At 33.3% G+C, this 19,831-nt stretch overlaps 1 protein-coding gene across 3 annotated transcripts in view; it reads right to left on the minus strand.

Moving 5' to 3' along the window:
• Nucleotides 1-19,831, minus strand: part of LOC129144293 (protein GVQW1-like) — a 535,404-nt gene that overhangs the window by 298,902 nt on the left and 216,671 nt on the right. For all 3 annotated transcript variants that reach the window (XR_008548578.2, XM_054686065.2, XM_054686066.2), the window contains one exon: nucleotides 11,592-11,671. Coding sequence is in view for 2 of the 3 variants with exons in the window: in XM_054686065.2 (XP_054542040.1) it covers nucleotides 11,592-11,671 (80 nt within the window). In the remaining variant the exon portion in view is untranslated. The remainder of the gene's footprint in view (nucleotides 1-11,591; nucleotides 11,672-19,831) is intronic.

A 19,831-nucleotide genomic window follows, 5' to 3' on the forward strand; every position in this document is an offset into this window, starting at 1 on the left:
TACTACACATATATGTAATACCTATGCTATACATATAGATGTAGCATATACAAATATGTGGTATACACACACATGCCCAAGTGTTCATTATAGTCTTACGATATGGAATATCTTGGTAAATATGTCTTACATTTGTCAATATATTTACAAAGTAATGGATATTTTAGGTCACAATCTAATTGCCCTAAAATAAAGCTAGGTCAGCACAGAAAAGATGGCCAAATAATTTGAAGTTTCTGGGAACTAAGAAACAAAGTTGCTATACCAATAGAATGTTGTCAAATTTCACGGAAACCCCTTCCCAGGCCAACCCCAACTCAATTTCAAGTGCTGATATTCAAAACCACTAAGGATTTCCAGTAAATTATTTTAGGGTTCTTTTATCCCTATGATTTTAGTAGATATTTGAAGTCAAGTTAACCCAAAACCTGGCATGATTTTCTACCAATCAGTAAAAGAGCAAAGCCCCAGGGGACTCAATTAAATTCAATATCAAGATAGAATATGGTGAACATATCTGTGATGAAAAAAATTATCATCAGCTAAGGATGAGCATTTAAAGAATAGTACAGAAGAACTTTATGGGAAGTGTCCAATATATAAAATAGAATATTTCACAATGCACTTTTTATATATAGTCATAGGCAATAATTCAGGCCAGCATACATCTACCTTCCAAAGGAATTATACCAGAAGATTTCCCTTCCTGGAATGCATGATGTAGCACGGTTTCATGTAAGTAAAATTAGAAACCAAAACAGAACTTGCAAGAACAATAGAAATAGAGTTGTTGAGCTCTTTTAGAAACAGAACAGATGGCCTCTAAGGTAAAGAAACTAATAATTCTTGCATGAGCAGGAATCTTTGATATTAGTAATAGGTCAGAGCAATGAGATGGTGAAAAAGGAGAATGGAAATCAAAGCCACAGAAACATGATGAAAAAAGATGATCAAGTTTGTGAACAGGACCACAATTCTCTTTTTTCCTAACTATAAAAGGCTTCAGCCCCCACGTAATCCATACTAGGAAATGATTGATTAGTAGTAAAATACTACTGCTAAAGTTATCCCAGGACATTATTCCTAATTTTATTGTTACATATCTGAACATTTCTTTGAATTGTTTTCTTCATTTATTTAAAACTTTTTTGTTGCATTTTACTGATATTTTGTGTTATATCATAAAAATAGAAATAAATAGGAAGTCACACATAAAAACATCACCCATAACAAAGCCCACACCAAAATAACATTTTGATTTTATCTATCATCTATCTATCTATCATCTATCTTTTAGCTTAACGTGTTTTGCAAATTTTCTACATCATTAGTCACCTCTATATAGAATGACATATAGCAACATATTGTAATGACAACATATAATTTAGCTATATTTATTCAAAAACAAATACTTAATGAATACTTGCAATGTATCAGGTAGTAAATTAAGTCATATGAGAATTACCAGGTAGCAAATGGTGTCCAATACCAGAGAATACAATAAAATAATAAAGCAGGTTAAGGATAAAAGGGGCAGGATTAGTGTAACTTTTCCATGTAAGGAATAAGAGACCTCACTAAGGTTTCACTTGAGTTGGTACCTGAAGGGAGTGAGAAAGTGAGCCAAGTGAATACATGAGGCAAAAATTGCAGACAGTAAGAAGGGCAAGGCAGGGATGGTGAGGCATGGATGTGTCTGGCATTTGAGAAAAAACAAGGAATTCAAAGACGTTGGGGGGATGGTTGGTAGAAGACATCAGAGAGTGCGACAGGAAAAGCATATTTCAGATGTAGGGTCATGGAGAGGACTTTGAATATGAATTCTGGGTGAGACATTATGCCACCGGAAGATTTTAAGCAAAGAAGTGACATGATCTAACGTATTTTGAAAGTGTCACTGTAGCTACTGTGTTGAGAGTAGGCATTGAGAGAAGGTAAGCCAAAGGACAGAAAAAGGGAGACCAATAGAATAATTAGAATAATTCTGGACTCAGAGATGGGAGCTAGGATCAGATAGAAATGGAGATGATAAGTATTTAGGATCTGCATATACTTTGGAGGTAAAGTCAGTAAGATTTACTAGTAAATTCAATCTTGGGAAAAAGCAAGCATGAATTTAAAAAATATATTTAGCAATAATTTTGTATTAGACAATTTGATTGAGATATATTTGTTCTAGATGCAGAAGATGTGACTGGTTTGGCTCATTCAATATCTATGAAGTCCAGTAAAATACCAGACCTGTAACAGATACTCAAGAAATATGTGCTGAATTAGTGAATAAATGTAGGAAACTGTATATTTCTATTCACTGTTTTATAAAGTGAATATATTCCTATTCACTGTTTTATAAAGTGAATAGAATTCACATAGTCATTCTAATATCACATATTGTAAAAGTTCCTGCAAATATCTTTAAGAAATGGTATCTAATCAAAACCCTATGAATATTGCTGTCAGCATTCTGAGGTCCGGGCAGGATGGATAAGATAATTAAGATAACCTTGTCATAGAATAAAGCTGGAACTGAGATAAGCCTGTTAATCTCATTTTATTTAAAAATATCTGCATATTTTGTCTTCTGTCATAGATCCTTAGTTATTTTATAATGTGTACCTCACAGAGTGATGTTTTCCTTACAAATTAAAATATATGTGGATATGAATATGTAAATAATCTTTTCCTTACATAGATTATAAAAGAGTCATTTAAGGCCATTTAATGCTTCTCTTTGTAGTAGCTCTTATCTCACACAGTATTATCTTTCTCCCATATGAATGTTGTATTAGCAATAGTGAATCTAGATAACCCTTATAATTAATTTTTCCAGACATCAAAAATTTCCAAAAAGTAAAAAATCCAAACATATTTATCTTTTCTTTACTTATACTATTTAAGTCATACCCCAAATCTTCTGATCATAAAGGATTTTATAATTAGATGAAAAATAGGATTAATAGTGGTATTATTTTAAAGTTACAATGCAGAATGAGCTAGCTATGCTTTATATGAGGGCAAAATTTTCTTGAGTTATTTTGCCTTTGTAAATGCCTTCCTTGTGCTTGAGTTACCAAATGCATGTACTCCAGCCTACCATATTGTTACACAAATTGGTTTGGTAAGAAGACCATAGGTTTTTTGTAAGGCAGACTGACATATCTAAAAGTTTGGCTCATTCTAACTAGCCAGGTAATCCTGGGCACATTATTCAATCTCTCTGAGCATCAGTGTTTTCAGACATGATAAAATGTGCTATTCATGAAGTTTTCCATTCATTCACTTATTTATTTAAAATATTTTAAAGGCCCTACTATCTAATTATTTAAAATAGTTTAAAGGCCCTAATATCTAATAATATCTAATAAAGGCCCTAATATCTAATAATGAATATACCAGAAATCTAGCAGCATCTAAAATATTTGATGTAAGGACACACAAAATAGTTTTCCCTTTCATTTGAAGGATATATAAATACATATATACATACACATTTATATATTTAACACTTCACCATTATATAATTATTTTATTTAAATTATTTTTAAGTAAACATATACTTTACCATATTTTAAATATTTTTTGAAAAATATAAAATATTTATATTTTGAAAAATATAAAATATTTATATTTTGAAAAATATAAAATATTTATATTTTGATAAATATAAAATATTTATATTTTGAAAAATATAAAATATTTATATTTTGATAAATATAAAATATTAATATTTTATATTTATTAAAATATATTAAAACATATTAAATATAAAATATTTATAAAATATAAATATATTTTTCAAAAAATATTTTGAAAAATATATAAAATATATAAAAATATATTTATAATATATAAAATATATAAAAATATATAAATATTTTATATTTATAAAATATAAATATATATCATATAATATATAATTATAAATATATAATATATATTTAAATGCTTATACATTATATTTTTCTTGTTTGAGATAAGAGCTACTAAAAAGAGAAGCACAAAATGGTATATAAATGACTTCTCTTACATATATATGAAATTAAAATTTTCATTGGAAAGAAAGTCATGCAAAGAGCAAAACAGAGTTGTTATGTAAGGGACAAGTTTGAGAAAATCAAAACAAAATTTTCAAGTACAAGTAACATTGGCTGGGTATTAAACCTCTCAAAATGTGGCAAGCCAGGTTTCCATCAGCAACCAGAGCAGTCGGCCTTCACCAACACCTTAATGTAACTCTGATGAATGTGTAAGTTAAACATTAAAAGAAGAAACTGGTACCTTGGTACAAAGGCTAGAACGTAAAAACAAGTCAATTAAGACCACACCTATGCTTTCTCAGAACCTTAGAGTTTAATTAAAGTAATGGATAAGGTCTTACACACCTTGTACCAGAACCCACTTTAGATAGATAATTTTTCCAAGGGTCTGAAGTAATTGTCTAGACCCAGTACCCTAATTAAAGATTAGATAGAGTAAAACACTTTGATTTTCGGTTTGTAGGTGCATCGAATGTATACAAGCACTAGAGTACACTTTTAACTTTGAGTTGGTCTGGTGAGTTACTCCGATCTTCTCACTGTAACCAGTTGTAGAAATAAACTCCCTTCTTTCCCAGTCTGCCTGTATCTTGTTATTGGACCGTGAGAACAGACAGCTGGACACCACTCGGTCTGAACTCAGAAATGCTTGGCAAATTTCAGGTGACATTTTGGCTTTAGAAAGAAGTATAATTTCTAGTAAATTTGGTTTTACTATAATACATATGTAGATTTAGGAAAATCAATAAAATTACTTGAAAGGGCAAAGCCAAGTTATGGTAATATATCTAATTGTGCATTTTAATTTTGTTTTGTATTTTTTATCACTTTTCTTATCAGAACGCTGAATGAACAAAATTATGACATACTAATCACAATGCTAGAGAAAAAGAGATAACTCATTAGTAAATGGTAGTATATATTCAGAAAAATGATCGTTTTTAACTTCTTTAAAAATTCATTTTAGAAAGTAGGGGTAGAGTATTCTGTAACCTAACTCAGATAATCAAAATATAGAGAAAAATTAAATGCAAGATAGAATTTGTTTATTGTCATGATTTTAAAACAGTATACCAGCATTGGTAATTTCTTTCATGATTAAGGAATTGTTCTTTATGAAATGGAATCAATAAAGCTTAAGCAAACTTAAAATAAGCTTAAAATTATAAAATAACATTTCTAGAAGTATTTATTTTGGTAATAACCAAGAAGACCTTTCACGAAAAATTCTTCCTCCTTTCTCTTAATACTGTACAATGAAATTAGTTAAATTATCATATTAAGTAAGGCCTTTGTGTTGCAGAATGGAGGAGTGGGTTAAGAAGAGAAAATCATCTCTTAATGGCAAAATTAGCAAATCTTATGCAATTTCCCATCAAAATGTCATGTTAATCTGTCTAGGCCTAGTTAGAAGCAGACAGGGCATAAAAGTTAACCAAACCTATGGAAAAGAACCAAAGTTTGCAGAAGAGGCAGGCAGCCCACCCTGACACACACCCACCCATTGACTCTCCTCTGCCCCCTCACAAGAAACACTCATGGACCTATGAACAGAAGATATTTGAATAAAAATCTGGTTTGATTTATTCTAATCAGATTTTAGAAATATCAGGTTATTATTACACTTATGAATCACTCTAATTTTTTCTATATATATCTTAAAATGCACTGTAATAGGTAATTTTAATATTATTCAAAGACCATAGACTCTAAATACTTGATGTTTTAATGCATTTTTTAAAAAGAGAAGGGTTTAGATTCTAAATCTACTCACTTGGGAATTGTCTCGTGATGAATATTTGAAAGCTTCTTAGACCTGTGAGCTCTTTTCTAGACTGCAAAATGAAACCTTAGGATCCTAGGAGTGCTTGTGAAACTTCAGCTTTTATACTAGAATTTTAGAGTGTCCAGATTTGTAGGAAAAAGATCATTTTTGTGAGAAAATAAGGCATCTGTGATTGTGTGTGTATATGTGTGTGTGCTTGTGTGCTGGAGTTTAAGCACTGTGGTGGATCAGCAGCCATTAGTATGAAAAATATGTGGTATAAAGGAGAAACTTTGTGTTAAAACTATTGAGGAATTAAGGAGCATCATCAGAAGAGAAGAGACTGGCAGGGCAGCAGGAAGAGGAGCATCATGACAAGAGTCTGGAAGAATTCTTTAATTCTGACATGAATAATGAAAGAAAGCCAGTCACAATAAATCTGGATTTTGATGCCTCATCTAATGTCCAAGAGTTGCTACAACTTCAGAGTTTGCGAACCACACATACCACTTAACTCATGGATATCATATTACTGAGGCATATAAGCATATTTGTTTGTGTAAACTGAGATGCAAATTAAATTAGCAATGATAAACCACCTTTTATCTATTAAATTGTCAAGCATAAAAAACAATATTCAGGACCTGGATGTGTATGATAAGATGGGGCTTGTGATTCCATTCTGATAAGGATAAAATCGGCATGAAATATCATGAAAGAAGTTTGGGATTATATATCAATACATTTGAAAATTTTAACATTCTTACTATTTAATGTGGAACCCACTTCCCTAGTATCTCTCAAGAGAATAATAAAATGTGTCAAAGTTTTACAAAAAAAGATAATTAACTGCTGGAACAGTCTGGCTCCTATGAACTTGAAAAACTGGCCCTCCAGCTCTCCACTGGGGGACAAGGCCTCAGATTAAAGAAAAACTTCTGAGAGAAGAATCAAAATTGAGGAGGACAGGGGCAGTAGAGACAAATAAAAAAAAGATCTAAACCAAAGTGGGTGAGGAGTCTAGATGCAGAATATCTCAGAAAGTAAGCTGCCAGCATTTGAGCATTACAGAGAACAGCAGAGGGGAGCCATGTGAAGTTATCAAAGCTTTCTTGAAATGTCCCTTCATCCTAAAAGTGTATGGAGCCTAATTTTACATAAAAATGTACAATATAAAATTATTACAAGAAAAAGAATAAGAAGAATATACCCCAACAATGAAAGCATATCATAAAGATACACCCATAAGAAAGCTAAATGACACTAAGGAAATGATACAAGACATAAAAGAACAATATAACATAAATAAAAATTTTAAAAAATTCAGAAATAATATGTCAGTCTTCAGGAAACAAAAATAAAAATAATTATTTAGAAAATAATACTAAAGTAAGAAGAAAATTATAATGAATAAATGTAGATAATCTTTAAGAGAAACAGAATGTATAAAAGAGTACATTTTAAAAGTAGTATTAAAAATTAGAAGAGATGAAAATAATTTTAAAAAATGACAAATATCAAAGATAGGCAGAAAAGGTTTAAAGTATTTAATAGAAGTTACAGAAATGAAAGCCAAAGCGAGATAATAAAATAACTTCCCTGAAATAATAATTTAAAAGACTTGAAATATATACTGACATAGCAAACCATAAATCTAAGAGTGTTGCCCCAGAGTCACCAATACCATTACACATTCCAGTAAAATTATTAGAAAAGGACAAATTATTTATGCACCTAGAAAATATAGTATTTGACTTATATGGGAAAGTATATTAAATTATCATGACAATTTCCAGAGCCACACTTTAAGAAAGAAGAAAATTGAGAAAAATGTTTAATTTATTCAAGAAAAAAAAATGTATAAGCCAATGGTTTTATATCCAAAACAACGACAAAGTGCACAGATAAGCTTTTAACAACATGAAAGCACTCAAAAAATAATGTTCCCATGAGCATTTCCTCCAAAATATACCATAGAATAACATATAGATAACCACAATGACCAGAGAGACCCAGACATAAGGACTGATGTGAGCATTAAACATATGGTTGCCCATAGAATTAAGATGACACGAGAGCTAAGACGAAGACAGTATACAATGACTATGCATTCTGACCATTTGTTTATGAAGGGATTGTGGTAAACAATGGAGAAAGATAAAAAGTAAAATGATCAATAGTCATTTAAGTGCTAATACTTGTACTGTTATTCTAAAAGTAATATACAACAAATGAGAAATTATTGAATATCCAAATTTTATCATCTTCTTCTTTAGAACCAAGAGATAACAAAAACATCAAAGTTCTGTAGTCTTGAGTTTTACATAAAAATATCAATATACATTTTTAAGGTGTTATATCTTGGGTGAATTAAACTACAAAGAGATAGTATTCCATACCAACTAAAATAAAATGATAAATTAAGAAGAATTCTGACTACTCTTAAGTGTAAGTGTGGGAGAAGATGCAGGCCGACTGAGGCATCAATTTTCTTCTAGTGGGACTATGTATTGATCTAACCTCTGGCAAAAACCCTGTTTGATAGTATCTTTTGAATCTGTTACAAGTTTTACTCTTTTGTATAACTACAACAGAATTACATATCTATTTTCACCAAAATATAGGTGTAAACATGTTATTGCTGCATTATTGATAACAGTAAAAAATTAGAAACAACTAAAACGTCAATCAAACTTAGAATAACACATTGTAATATATTCATACAAAAATATATTTAATGAACAACTGATGTATATAATCACTCCGGTGAATTCCCAAATCATAATATTGAAAGAAGAATGTTAGACACGAAAATCCCACTGCTTTGATTCAATTTATGCAAAGTTTGAAAACAAGCTAAACTAAGCTATGGTGCTAAAAGTTAGGTAATTTATTTTTATTGTGGAAATGGGGTTAATAACTAAGTAGGCCCTGTAAAGGTTTCTGCAGTTTAAAGGTGTTACATTTCTTGAAATGTATAGTGGCTATATGTGTATGCTTTCTATATAATAATTTATCAAATATAGGTGTACACATACACTTGTAAATTTTTCCATGTGTATGCTATAATAGATAATTGACGCTCTGGTAAACCTTGTATACCCCAGCTACTGAGGATGTCTGAGACTGATAGCTCAGAGGTGACTTCCTCCCTTGAAATTGCCCTTGGCCACAGAGAACTCTATTCTAAAAGTATTCTCCTACTAGGGAGACACCATACTCCGTCACTGGATCATGCAATGATATAAAGGCCTAGACACTATATTTCATGTCAGAAAAACACTGAAGAGCCATTCCAGTTCTAAAGCTTTATTGAAACTGTGTTATGGGTTGACTTCTCTTTCTGCTCAATCCTGCTTTTTTTGGTTCATCACAGATAACATCTACCAAGAGCATTCCCCAATAAATCCTCTCTGCATAAAACTCTCCATCTTAGAGACTATGTCTAGGGAACTTCATATGATTCTGTTGTTACTAGAAGGGGTCCTAGAAAACAAACTGTAGAATAATATTCCAAAGCTGGATCAAAATGTTCAGGCCATCTAGCAATGAGGGCTGCATTGCTGGTGGTAAATGGAGGATGAGTAGACTTCACATTTCACAGTTGATAAAACTGTTGCAAGTAGTGAACTCAGAACTCAAGTGCAGTACTGGTAGAAGAAGACACACTGGCTATGTAATTACTTCTGGAACTTAATGTCATATAGAAAATAGTAAGTATAAGGACTACAAAGTAAATAGACTTTATTGAGAATCATTTTATTTTAAGCGTTGATAATGATGAGCTCAGGTGATTAATTAGTTATCATTCCAAGGTAAAATGTGAAAGCCAGAAGGATTCTTGGCAGAATCTAAGGAGACTCTAATCATCTGCCACTGGTGGGCAGTCACTAGAGGACTAAATTCAAAAGTTAATAATACAACTAGTGGAGCTTCAGAGATAGTTGGATTCTCAGCCTCAGCAGGTTTCGTAAGCCAATGTCAAGATACTAACAAGAAAGAAATATTCCTCTTAGATTTGGAATGAAGATAATTGATTAGACGTAGCTGAAAACCTTGAAGTTCTATTTTCCCCCCAAATGCTCTTTTTTGGTGGAAGCATCTTCTAATTCCTTTGATACAAGACAGTGGTATTATTTTAAAGAAAGCATTGCTTGGAGATAATACAGAAATTTCAAATGACTTAGGTCCCTTAAAAGACAATGCTTCCGTCTAAGACCCCCACACACTAAGGAACTATCCTTTTTCCCTTCCAGGCAAATATTCCAATAATAAGGGTTAAATACCAGCACATTCCAATGAGACAAGTGCTGAACTAGTTAAGGGAAGAAAGAGACTATATGTAAAGGAATTGTAGCAGCTGTCTAATAGGTACCATGGGAGCCAGGCGAACATGAATGAAACTGGATCCTGAAGGTGATGTAAAAAGGAGCATAGAACTTAGAGTTGGATATGAGATACTTTATCAATATGGAGCACTCTCTCATGATATGTAATTTAACACACTGGCAAGGACACCAGGAAACACTGATATATCAGCAGAAAGGCACTAGGGAAGTTTGAAAAAGTAATGGCCCATATAAATGTAGCAGAAGTGCCAGAATTGTGTGACAGATAGAAGACGAAGGCATTAAATGTGCATGCTACAGTGGCATACTATGTAAGATCAGAATAACCATCAGTAAACTATATTCCAAGAAAGATTAGAAGCACAGCTAATTCACTAAAGCAACACGCATTACACTGGTGAAAAAGGCACTGTCATTTCTGAACTCAGTATGGTTCTCCTCTATAGGCCAGGGAATACTGTGACAGGACTGGCCTCCCTGAAAGAAACAGGTATGAGAGTATCCTGAAATAAAAAGAAGCCAGACAGTGGCTCTTAACTGTCAAAGCAAGAAGGACACATTTACCACCCTGGGAACCAAAGCTGAAGTGGCAGGCAGAGGAGGCGTGCACCTCAGAGATGTTATATATATGATTATATATATGCATGATATATGACTAGTGATATGATTATACATATGATTAATATAACACAATATTTTCAAAGACAACTTAGGAAACCATCAAATATGTTTCTAAATTTACATAATTAAAATAAATAAAGAATGGATAATTAGGAGACTGAATGCAACTATACTAATAAAATATTGTTTTCCCTTTCCCAGTCCTAAGACCTGAGTACAGTTCTCAGATCCAGAATCAGTGGCGTGAGAAAGGATGAGGCAACACCACAAGTATATTAAAAAGTAATTCCTCCTATTCTTTCTGAAAATAACTGACAATTATGTAGTAAATAAGGACATTTGAAGGAAAGGACGTAGCCACACCTTTTGGGGATTATTGGATATGGATCTGAATTGGCATTGATATCTGTGGACCCAAAGCACCACCATTTTCCTCTTGTTAGAGTGACATTATTAATGAAGTTCTGGAACATGTCTGGTTCACTATGGATCTAATGGATCTATGAACTGTCCAGTGGGCATGTTCCTGATTTCTAAATATAACCTGAATAAAGAGACTTGGTAGTTGGCAGAATCCCAACATTGATTTGTTAGTTTGTGTGATAAGAGGTATTATAGTGGGGAAGGCCCATTGGAAACTTCTTAAACTATTCATTTCCCCAGAAAAAAAAATAAGAAACAATATTATATATTTGAAAAAATTGATTAGTGTCACTTTAAAATATTAAAAGATAACTGGTGTCTTGCCTGCTTTGTGCTGCTATAACTGCATAACTGAGACTGGGTAATTTATAATGAACAGAAATTGGTTTGGCTCACTGTTCTGAAGGCTGGGCACTCCAATGGCATGTTTCTGGCATCTGGTCAGCCACTGATGAGAACCTTCTTGCTGGGTCATCCTAGCAGAAGACAGAAAGACAAGAGAGCAAATGAGAGCTAGAGGGGGCCTAACTAGTTTTTATAGCAAATGCATTATTTTGATAACAAACCCATACCTGAGATAACTAACCCACTCCAGTGATAATGGTATTAATCCACTCATGACATCAGAGCCCTTATAACCTAATCGACTCTTTAAAGGTCTCACCTCTAAACACTGTTGCATTGGGGATTAACTTTCCAACACATTGATGTTGCGGGACACATTTCATCCATAGCAACAGGTGTGATTGTCCCCACCAGATTCCCATATAATTCAGTGCTCTAGCCCCTAAAAAAAATAGATTATATGGATCACAGTGGCCTCATATAAACTTTACTTAGTAGTAGCTCTAATTACAGCTATTATGCCAAATACGGTATCTTTGCTAGAGCAGATTAATTTAGCTTATGGCACATGTAGCTATTGACCTGGCTAACAGCTTATTTTCCGTATCATATTTAAAGGAGCATAACAAATAGCACCACATGAGATGAACAACAGTATATACTTATGATTTAGTCTCAAAGCTGTTAATTTTCTGAAGGTAAACACCCTCTGGACATTCACCAGATAATTACTTTGGTCTATTTTGGTGTTTATATCACGTTGATAGGAGGATGAACAGGAAGTGGCAACTCACAAGGAGGGCGAAGTAAGATACACAGGCCCTAGAGGGTGGGAGATAAACTCTATAAAGTTCAAGAATGTGCCATGTAGGTGAAGTTTTGTGGCTCCAGAAATCCAGGTCATATTGGTACAACCAATCGAATGTATAGGACGAATAATCAAATTTTGCATATCCCACAAGTAAGAAACACAGGACCTCATAAGATGCTGATTTCTGGAGGCAGCATATTCTTGGGAAACTTGGTCCTAATTCATTTCCTCAGTGATTTGAAAGACTGTCAGCTTTCAGTGATACCTAAAGCAAGAAAGGCCTCAAAAGGGACCAGGCTATGGTAAAAGGAGACATTCCACCTAGGTGCTATGACCTGGGAGTCCTTACGGCTCTGCACCATTTTTTACAAAATTTTCAATAATAATGAAATTATTTCATATTTTCACTGTCCAATATAATAACTAATGGTCATAAGTCTGAAATAAAGCTTCCAGCAGGTCCATGGCCACTCTGGAGATTTTGGGGAGAATCCTTCCTTGCCTGTCCTAGATTCTGGTGACTGCTGATATGCCTTGGCATCCCTCATTGTATGTCTCAAAACTCCTTCTGCCCCATTCACACAGATGATTGTCTAGGATAAGCTGCTTCTCTCAAGATCTTTTACTTTATCACATCCTTTGCTATATCCGGTAATATTCACAGGTTATTGATATTAGGATATGAGCATATTTTTTTTCAGAGCCAAATTCAACCCACTACAGGAAGCCTGTGTTATTTGTCAGCTCTTATGAAGCTTATAGATGGGTGCAGATGCAAGAGAGACTACAAATGAACAACAACAACAACAAAAATCAGCCAGCAACTGGTACCTGCAGATAATTGAAGCTATATTATAGAAAGTCACTAGGTAACTGTTTAAGATTAATTTTTCTGGAAAGTCTCTAGGAATTAGACAATAATCCAAATCACAAGAAAAAATTAGGAGTTCAAATACCTTGAGGAAGAGCTTCCTAGGCAAAGGGAAAAGTTAATGTAGAGACAAAAGCTACAACAGGTATGGCATATTAAATAAATGAAAAACAAAACCATATAGCTAGAAAATAGTAGATAAACTTGGAGGTGTAGACATGGACCAAATCATATAGTACCTTGTAAACCAGAGTAAGGAATTTATCGATTAGTAACACTTACGTTCTGTAGCCTCACATAGCTTCCAAATTTCTTAACATAGTAAACATTATGTGTTGCTCCTTAGACACTTGTTGCAATCTGATATCCTTAAAGTAATTTCTTCCTAACCTCTGTTTGTTATCAATGTTGGGATGACGCTTTGCATAAATAATTTATTTCAAATTACTATGTCACCTGAATCGTTATATTAGCACAAGATGTGAAGTGTCTGATTCCAATCATAATTATAAAAATGATTGGTCCATGTTATGTATCTCAAAATCCTTGCTAGTTGATTAATTTGCTGAGTGAAACTTTTTATATTAAAAACTAACAAGTACAAATAAGAAGGTATGCTTTTATTTATATAGCATTTCTCATAAATCAATCAACAAGGGCAGGATAAATTGTTTTGATTGAATAAACAGAGAATTTCCAAAGGTCACTTTCACTTTGTGTTAGAGTAACATATCTGTTTAATTTCTATCTTTGTGGGTACATAGTAGTTGTATATATTTATGGGGTACATTAGATGTTTTGATACAGACATGCAATGCTTAATAATCATATCGTAGACAATGGGATATTCATCCTTTCAAGCATTTATTCTTTGTGCTACAAACAATTCAATTATATTATTTTATTTATTTCAAAGTGTACATATTGACTATGGTCACATTTGTGCTATCAAATAGTAGGTCTTATTCATTCTTTTTAATTTTTTGTACCCATTAACCATCCCCACCTCCACCAAGCATCCCCCCTACCCTTCCAAGCCTCTGGTAACCATCATTCTATTCTCTATGTCCATAAGTTCGATTGTTTTGATTTTAGAACCCACAAATAAGAGAACATGTGATATCTGTCTTTATTTGCCTGGCTTATTTCACGTAACATAATGATCTCCATTTCCATTCAGACTGATGCAAATGACAGGCTCTCATTCCTTTTTATAGCAGAATAGTACTCCATTGTGAACATGTACTACAGTTTATTTATTCACTCATCTGTAGATGGACACTTAAGTTGCTTCCAAATCTTGGCCATTTTGAACAATGCTACAACAAACATAGTAGTGCAGATATCTCTTTGATATATTGATTTCCTTTCTTTTCAGTATATACTCAGCAGTGGGATGGCTGGGTCATGTGGTAACTTTAATTTTACTTTTTTCAAGAACCTCTAAACTGTTTTTCATAGTGACTATACTAATTTACCTTCCCACCAACATTGTACAAGGCTTCCCTTTCCTCCACATCCTCACCATCATTTGTTATTGCCTGTCTTTTGGATATAAGCCATTTTAACTAAGGTGAGATGATATCTCATTGTAGTTTTGATTTGTAGTTCTCTGATGAACAATGATGTAGAGCATCTTTTCATATACTTGCTTGCCATTTTTATGTCTTATTTTGAGAAATATCTATTAATATCTTTTGCCCATTTTCAAATCAGATTATTAGATTTTTTTCCTATGGAATTGTGTGAGCCCCTTACATATTCTGATTTTTAATCTCTTGTCCGACGTATGGATAGTTTGCAAGTATTTTCTCCTACTTTGTGGGTGTTTTTCTTCACTTTCTTCATGTCTTATTTGCTGTGCACCTAGAAAATATAGCATTTGACTTATATGGGAAAGTATATTAAATTATTATGACAATTTCCAGAGCCACGCTTTAAGAAAGAAGAAAATTGAGAAAAATGTTTAATGTATTCAAGAAAAAAAATGTATAAGCCAATGATTTTATATCCAAAACAACTGACAAAGTGCACAGATAAGCTGTTAACTTTTTAACTTGCTGTGATCCCAATTGTGCATTTTTGCTTTGGTTGCTTGCACTTGTGGGGTATTCCTCAAGAAATTTTTTGCTCAGACTAATTCCCTGGAGATTTTCCCCAGTGTTTTCTTGCAGTAATTTCACTGTTTGAGGTCTTAAATTTAAGTTTTTAATCCATTTTGTTTTGATTTTTGTGAATGGCAAGAGATAGGAATCTAGTTTCATTCTTTTGCATATAGATATTCAGTTTTCTCAGCACCATTTATTGAAGAGATTATCTTTTTCTCAGTGTATGCTCTTGGTAACTTCGTCAAAAATGAGTTCACTGTAGGTGTGTGGATTTGTTTCTGAGTTCTCATTGGTCTATATGTGTGGGGTTTTTTGTTTGTTTGGTTGGTTGGTTGGTTGATTGTTTTTTTTGTTTGTTTTTTGTTTTTCGTTTTTTTGCCAGTACCATGCTGTTTTGTTACTATAGCTCTGCAGAATAATTTGAAATCAGATATTGTGATTCCTTTAGTTTTTTTGTTTTTTTTGTTTGTTTGTTTGTTTGTTTGTTTGTTTGTTTTGGATAGCTTTTGCTGTTCTGGGTCGTTTGTAGTGGCCTATTAATTTTAAGATTTTTCTCTATTCCTGCAAGGAATGTCATTAGTATTTTGATAGAGATTGCATTGAACCTGTAGACTACTTTGAGTAGTATGGACATTTTACCATATCCATACGGTAAAATTTAACAATTTAAAATATTGTTTTTTTCCAATCCATAAACATGAAATTTTTTTTCACTTTTTGGTATCTTCTTCAGCTTCTTTCATCAATGTTTTATAATTTTCACTACAGAGATCTTACACTTCTTTGGTTAAGTTAATTCCTAGGTATTTAATTATTTTTGGCTATTGTAAATGGGATTACTTTTTGACATTTTTTCAGATTGTTCACTGTTGGCATATTGGAATGCTACTGAATTTTGTATGTTGATTTTGTGTCTGGCAATTTTAATGAACTTGTTGATCACACATAAAAATGGCGATAGTTTCTAATGGTTTTCTTGTGGAGTCTTTAGGTTTTCCTGAATATAAGATCATATCATCTACAAACATGGATTATTTGATTTCTTCCTTTCCAATTTTGATGCCTTTATTTCTTTCTCTTGTCTGATTGCTCCAGCTAGGACTTCCAGGATTACGTTGAATAACAGTGGTCACAGTGAGCATCCTCATCATGTTCCAGGTCTCGGAGAAAAGGCTTTCAGTTTTTCTCCATTCTGCATGAAATTAGGGTGTGGGTTGGTCATGTGGCTTTTATTATGTTGTTATTCTTCTATAACCAGTTTTTATATTTTTTTATCATGAAGGAATGTTAAACTTTATCAATTGCTTTATAGGCATCAGTTGAAATGATCATATGGGTTTTGTCCTTCATTCTGTTGATATGATGTATCACATTGATTGATTTGCATATGTTAAACCATGCTTGCATCCTGGGATAAACCCTACTTGGTCATGATGACTAATCTTTCTAATGTATTGTTGAATTTGATTTGCTAGTATTGTGTTGAGTATTTTTACATCAATACACATTGGAGTTATTTACCAGTAGTTTTCTTTTTTTGATGTGTCTTTGTCTGGTATTGGTATTAGAGTAATACTGGCTCATATAACGAGTTTGGAAGTATTCCCGCCACCTCAACTTTTAAGAATAGTTCAAGTAGTATTGGTTTTACTTCTTTAAATGTTTGGTAGAATTGAGCAACAAAGACAATGGGTTCTGGGCTTTTCTTTACTGGGAAACTTTTTATTATGGCTTTGATCCCATTACTTGTTGCCGGTCTGTTCAGGTTTTGGATTTCATCATGGTTCAATCTTGGTAGGTTGAATTTGTCCATTTATTTTAGATTTTCCAATTTACTGGCATATAGTTGCTCATCATAGCCTCTAATGATCCTTTGAATTTCTGAAGTATCAATTGTAATGTTTCTTTCATCTCTGATTTTATTTATTTTGGTCTTCTTTCTTTTTTCTTAGTCAGTCTTGCTAAAGGTTTGCCAAATTTGTTAAATGTTTTAATAAAACCAGCTTTTTATTTCATTGATCTTTTGTATTTTTTAATTTTAATTTTATTTATTTCTGCTCTAATCTTTATTTTTTTCTTCTACTAATTTTGGGTTTGATTGGCTCTTGCTTTTCTAGTTCCTTTAGATGCATCACTAGGTGATATATTTGAAGTTTTTCTGCTTTTTAAATGTAAGCACTTAATAGCTATAAAATTTCCTCTTAGTACAGCTTTTCTTGTATCCCATAGGTTTTAGTATGTTGTGTTTCCATTATCATTTGTTTCAAGAAATTTTCAATTTCCTTCTTAATTGCTTCATTGAATCACTGGTCATTCAGCAGCATGTTGTTTAATCTCAATGTATCTTTGTGGTTTCCAAATTTCTATTGTCATCGATTTCTAATTTTACCTTGTTGTGGTCAGAAAAGATGCTTGATTTTATTTTATTTTATTTTATTTTTTTATTTTTTATTATTATTATACTTTGAGTTTTAGGGTACATGTGCACAATGTGCAGGTTAGTTACATATGTATACATGTGCCATGCTGGTGTGCTGCACCCATTAACTCGTCATTTAGCATTAGGTATATCTCTTAAAGCTATCCCTCCCCCCTCCCCCCACCCCGCAACAGTACCCAGAGTGTGATGTTCCCCTTCCTGTGTCCATGTGTTCTCATTGTTCAATTCCCATCTATGAGTGAGAATATGGAGTGTTTGGTTTTTTGTTCTTGTGATAGTTTACTGAGAATGATGACTTCCAATTTCATCCATGTCCCTACAAAGGACATGAACTCATCATTTTTTATGGCTGCATAATATTCCATGGTGTATATGTGCCACATTTTCTTAATCCAGTCTATCATTGATGGACATTTCGGTTGGTTCCAAGTCTTTGCTACTGTGAATAGTGCCTCAATAAACATACGTGTGCATGTGTCTTTATAGCAGCATGATTTATAGTCCTTTGGGTATGTACCCAGTAATGGGATGGCTGAGTCAAATGGTATTTCCAGTTCTAGATCCCTGAGGAATCGCCACACTGTCTTCCACAATGGTTGAACTAGTTTACAGTCCCACCAACAGTGTAAAAGTGTTCCTATTTCTCCACATCCTCTCCAGCACCTGTTGTTTCCTGACTTTTTAATGATTGCCGTTCTAACTGGTGTGAGATGGTATCTCATTGTGGTTTTGATTTGCATTTCTCTGATGGCCAGTGATGAGGAGCATTTTTTCATGTGTCTTTTGGCTGCATAAATGTCTTCTTTTGAGAAGTGTCTCTTCATGTCCTTCACCCACTTTTTGATGGGGTTGTTTGTTTTTTTCTTGTAAATTTGTTTGAGTTCATTGTAGATTCTGGATATTAGCCCTTTGTCAGATGAGTAGGTTGCAAAAATTTTCTCCCATTTTGTAGGTCGCCTGTTCACTCTGATAGTCGTTTCTTTTGCTGTGCAGAAGCTCTTTAGTTTAATTAGATCCCATTTATCCACCATGATCAAGTGGGCTTCATCCCTGGGATGCACAACTGGTTCAATATACGCAAATCAATAAATGTAATCCAGCATATAAACAGAACCAAAGACAAAAACCACATGGTTATCTCAACAGATTCAGAAAATGCCTTTGACAAAATTCAACAACCCTTCATGCTAAAAACTCTCAATAAATTAGGTATTGATGGGACGTATTTCAAAATAATAAGAGCTATCTATGACAAATCCACAGCCAATAGCATACTGAATGGGCAAAAACTGGAAGCATTCCCTTTGAAAACTGGCACAAGACAGGGATGCCCTCTCTCACCACTCCTATTCAACATAGTGTTGGAAGTTCTGGCCAGGGCAATTAGGCAGGAGAAGGAAATAAAGGGCATTCAATTAGGAAAAGAGGAAGTCAAATTGTCCCTGTTTGCAGATGACATGATTGTATATCTAGAAAACCCCACTGTCTCAGCCCAAAATCTCCTTAAGCAGATAAGCAACTTCAGCAAAATCTCAGGATAAAAAATCAATGTACAAAAATCACAAGCATTCTTATACACCAACAACAGACAAACAGAGAGCCAAATCATGAGGGAACTCCCATTCACTATTGCTTCAAAGAGAATAAAATACCTAGGAATCCAACTTACAAGGGATGTGAAGGACCTCTTCAAGGAGAACTACAAACCACTGCTCAATGAAATAAAAGAAGATACAAAGAAATGGAAGAACATTCCATGCTCATGGGTAGGAAGAATCAATATCGTGAAAATGGCCATACTGCCCAAGGTAATTTATAGATTCAATGCCATCCCCATCAAGCTACCAATGACTTTCTTCACAGAATTGGAAAAAACTACTTTAAAGTTCATATGGGACCAAAAAAGAGCCCGCATCACCAAGTCAATCCTAAGCCAAAAGAACAAAGCTGGAGGCATCACACTACCTGACTTCAAACTATACTACAAGGCTACGGTAACCAAAACAGCATGGTACTGGTACCAAAACAGAGATATAGAGCAATGGAACAGAACAGAGCCCT

Source organism: Pan troglodytes, chromosome 5 (assembly GCF_028858775.2).
Source record: "Pan troglodytes isolate AG18354 chromosome 5, NHGRI_mPanTro3-v2.0_pri, whole genome shotgun sequence".
Taxonomy (NCBI): domain Eukaryota; kingdom Metazoa; phylum Chordata; class Mammalia; order Primates; family Hominidae; genus Pan; species Pan troglodytes.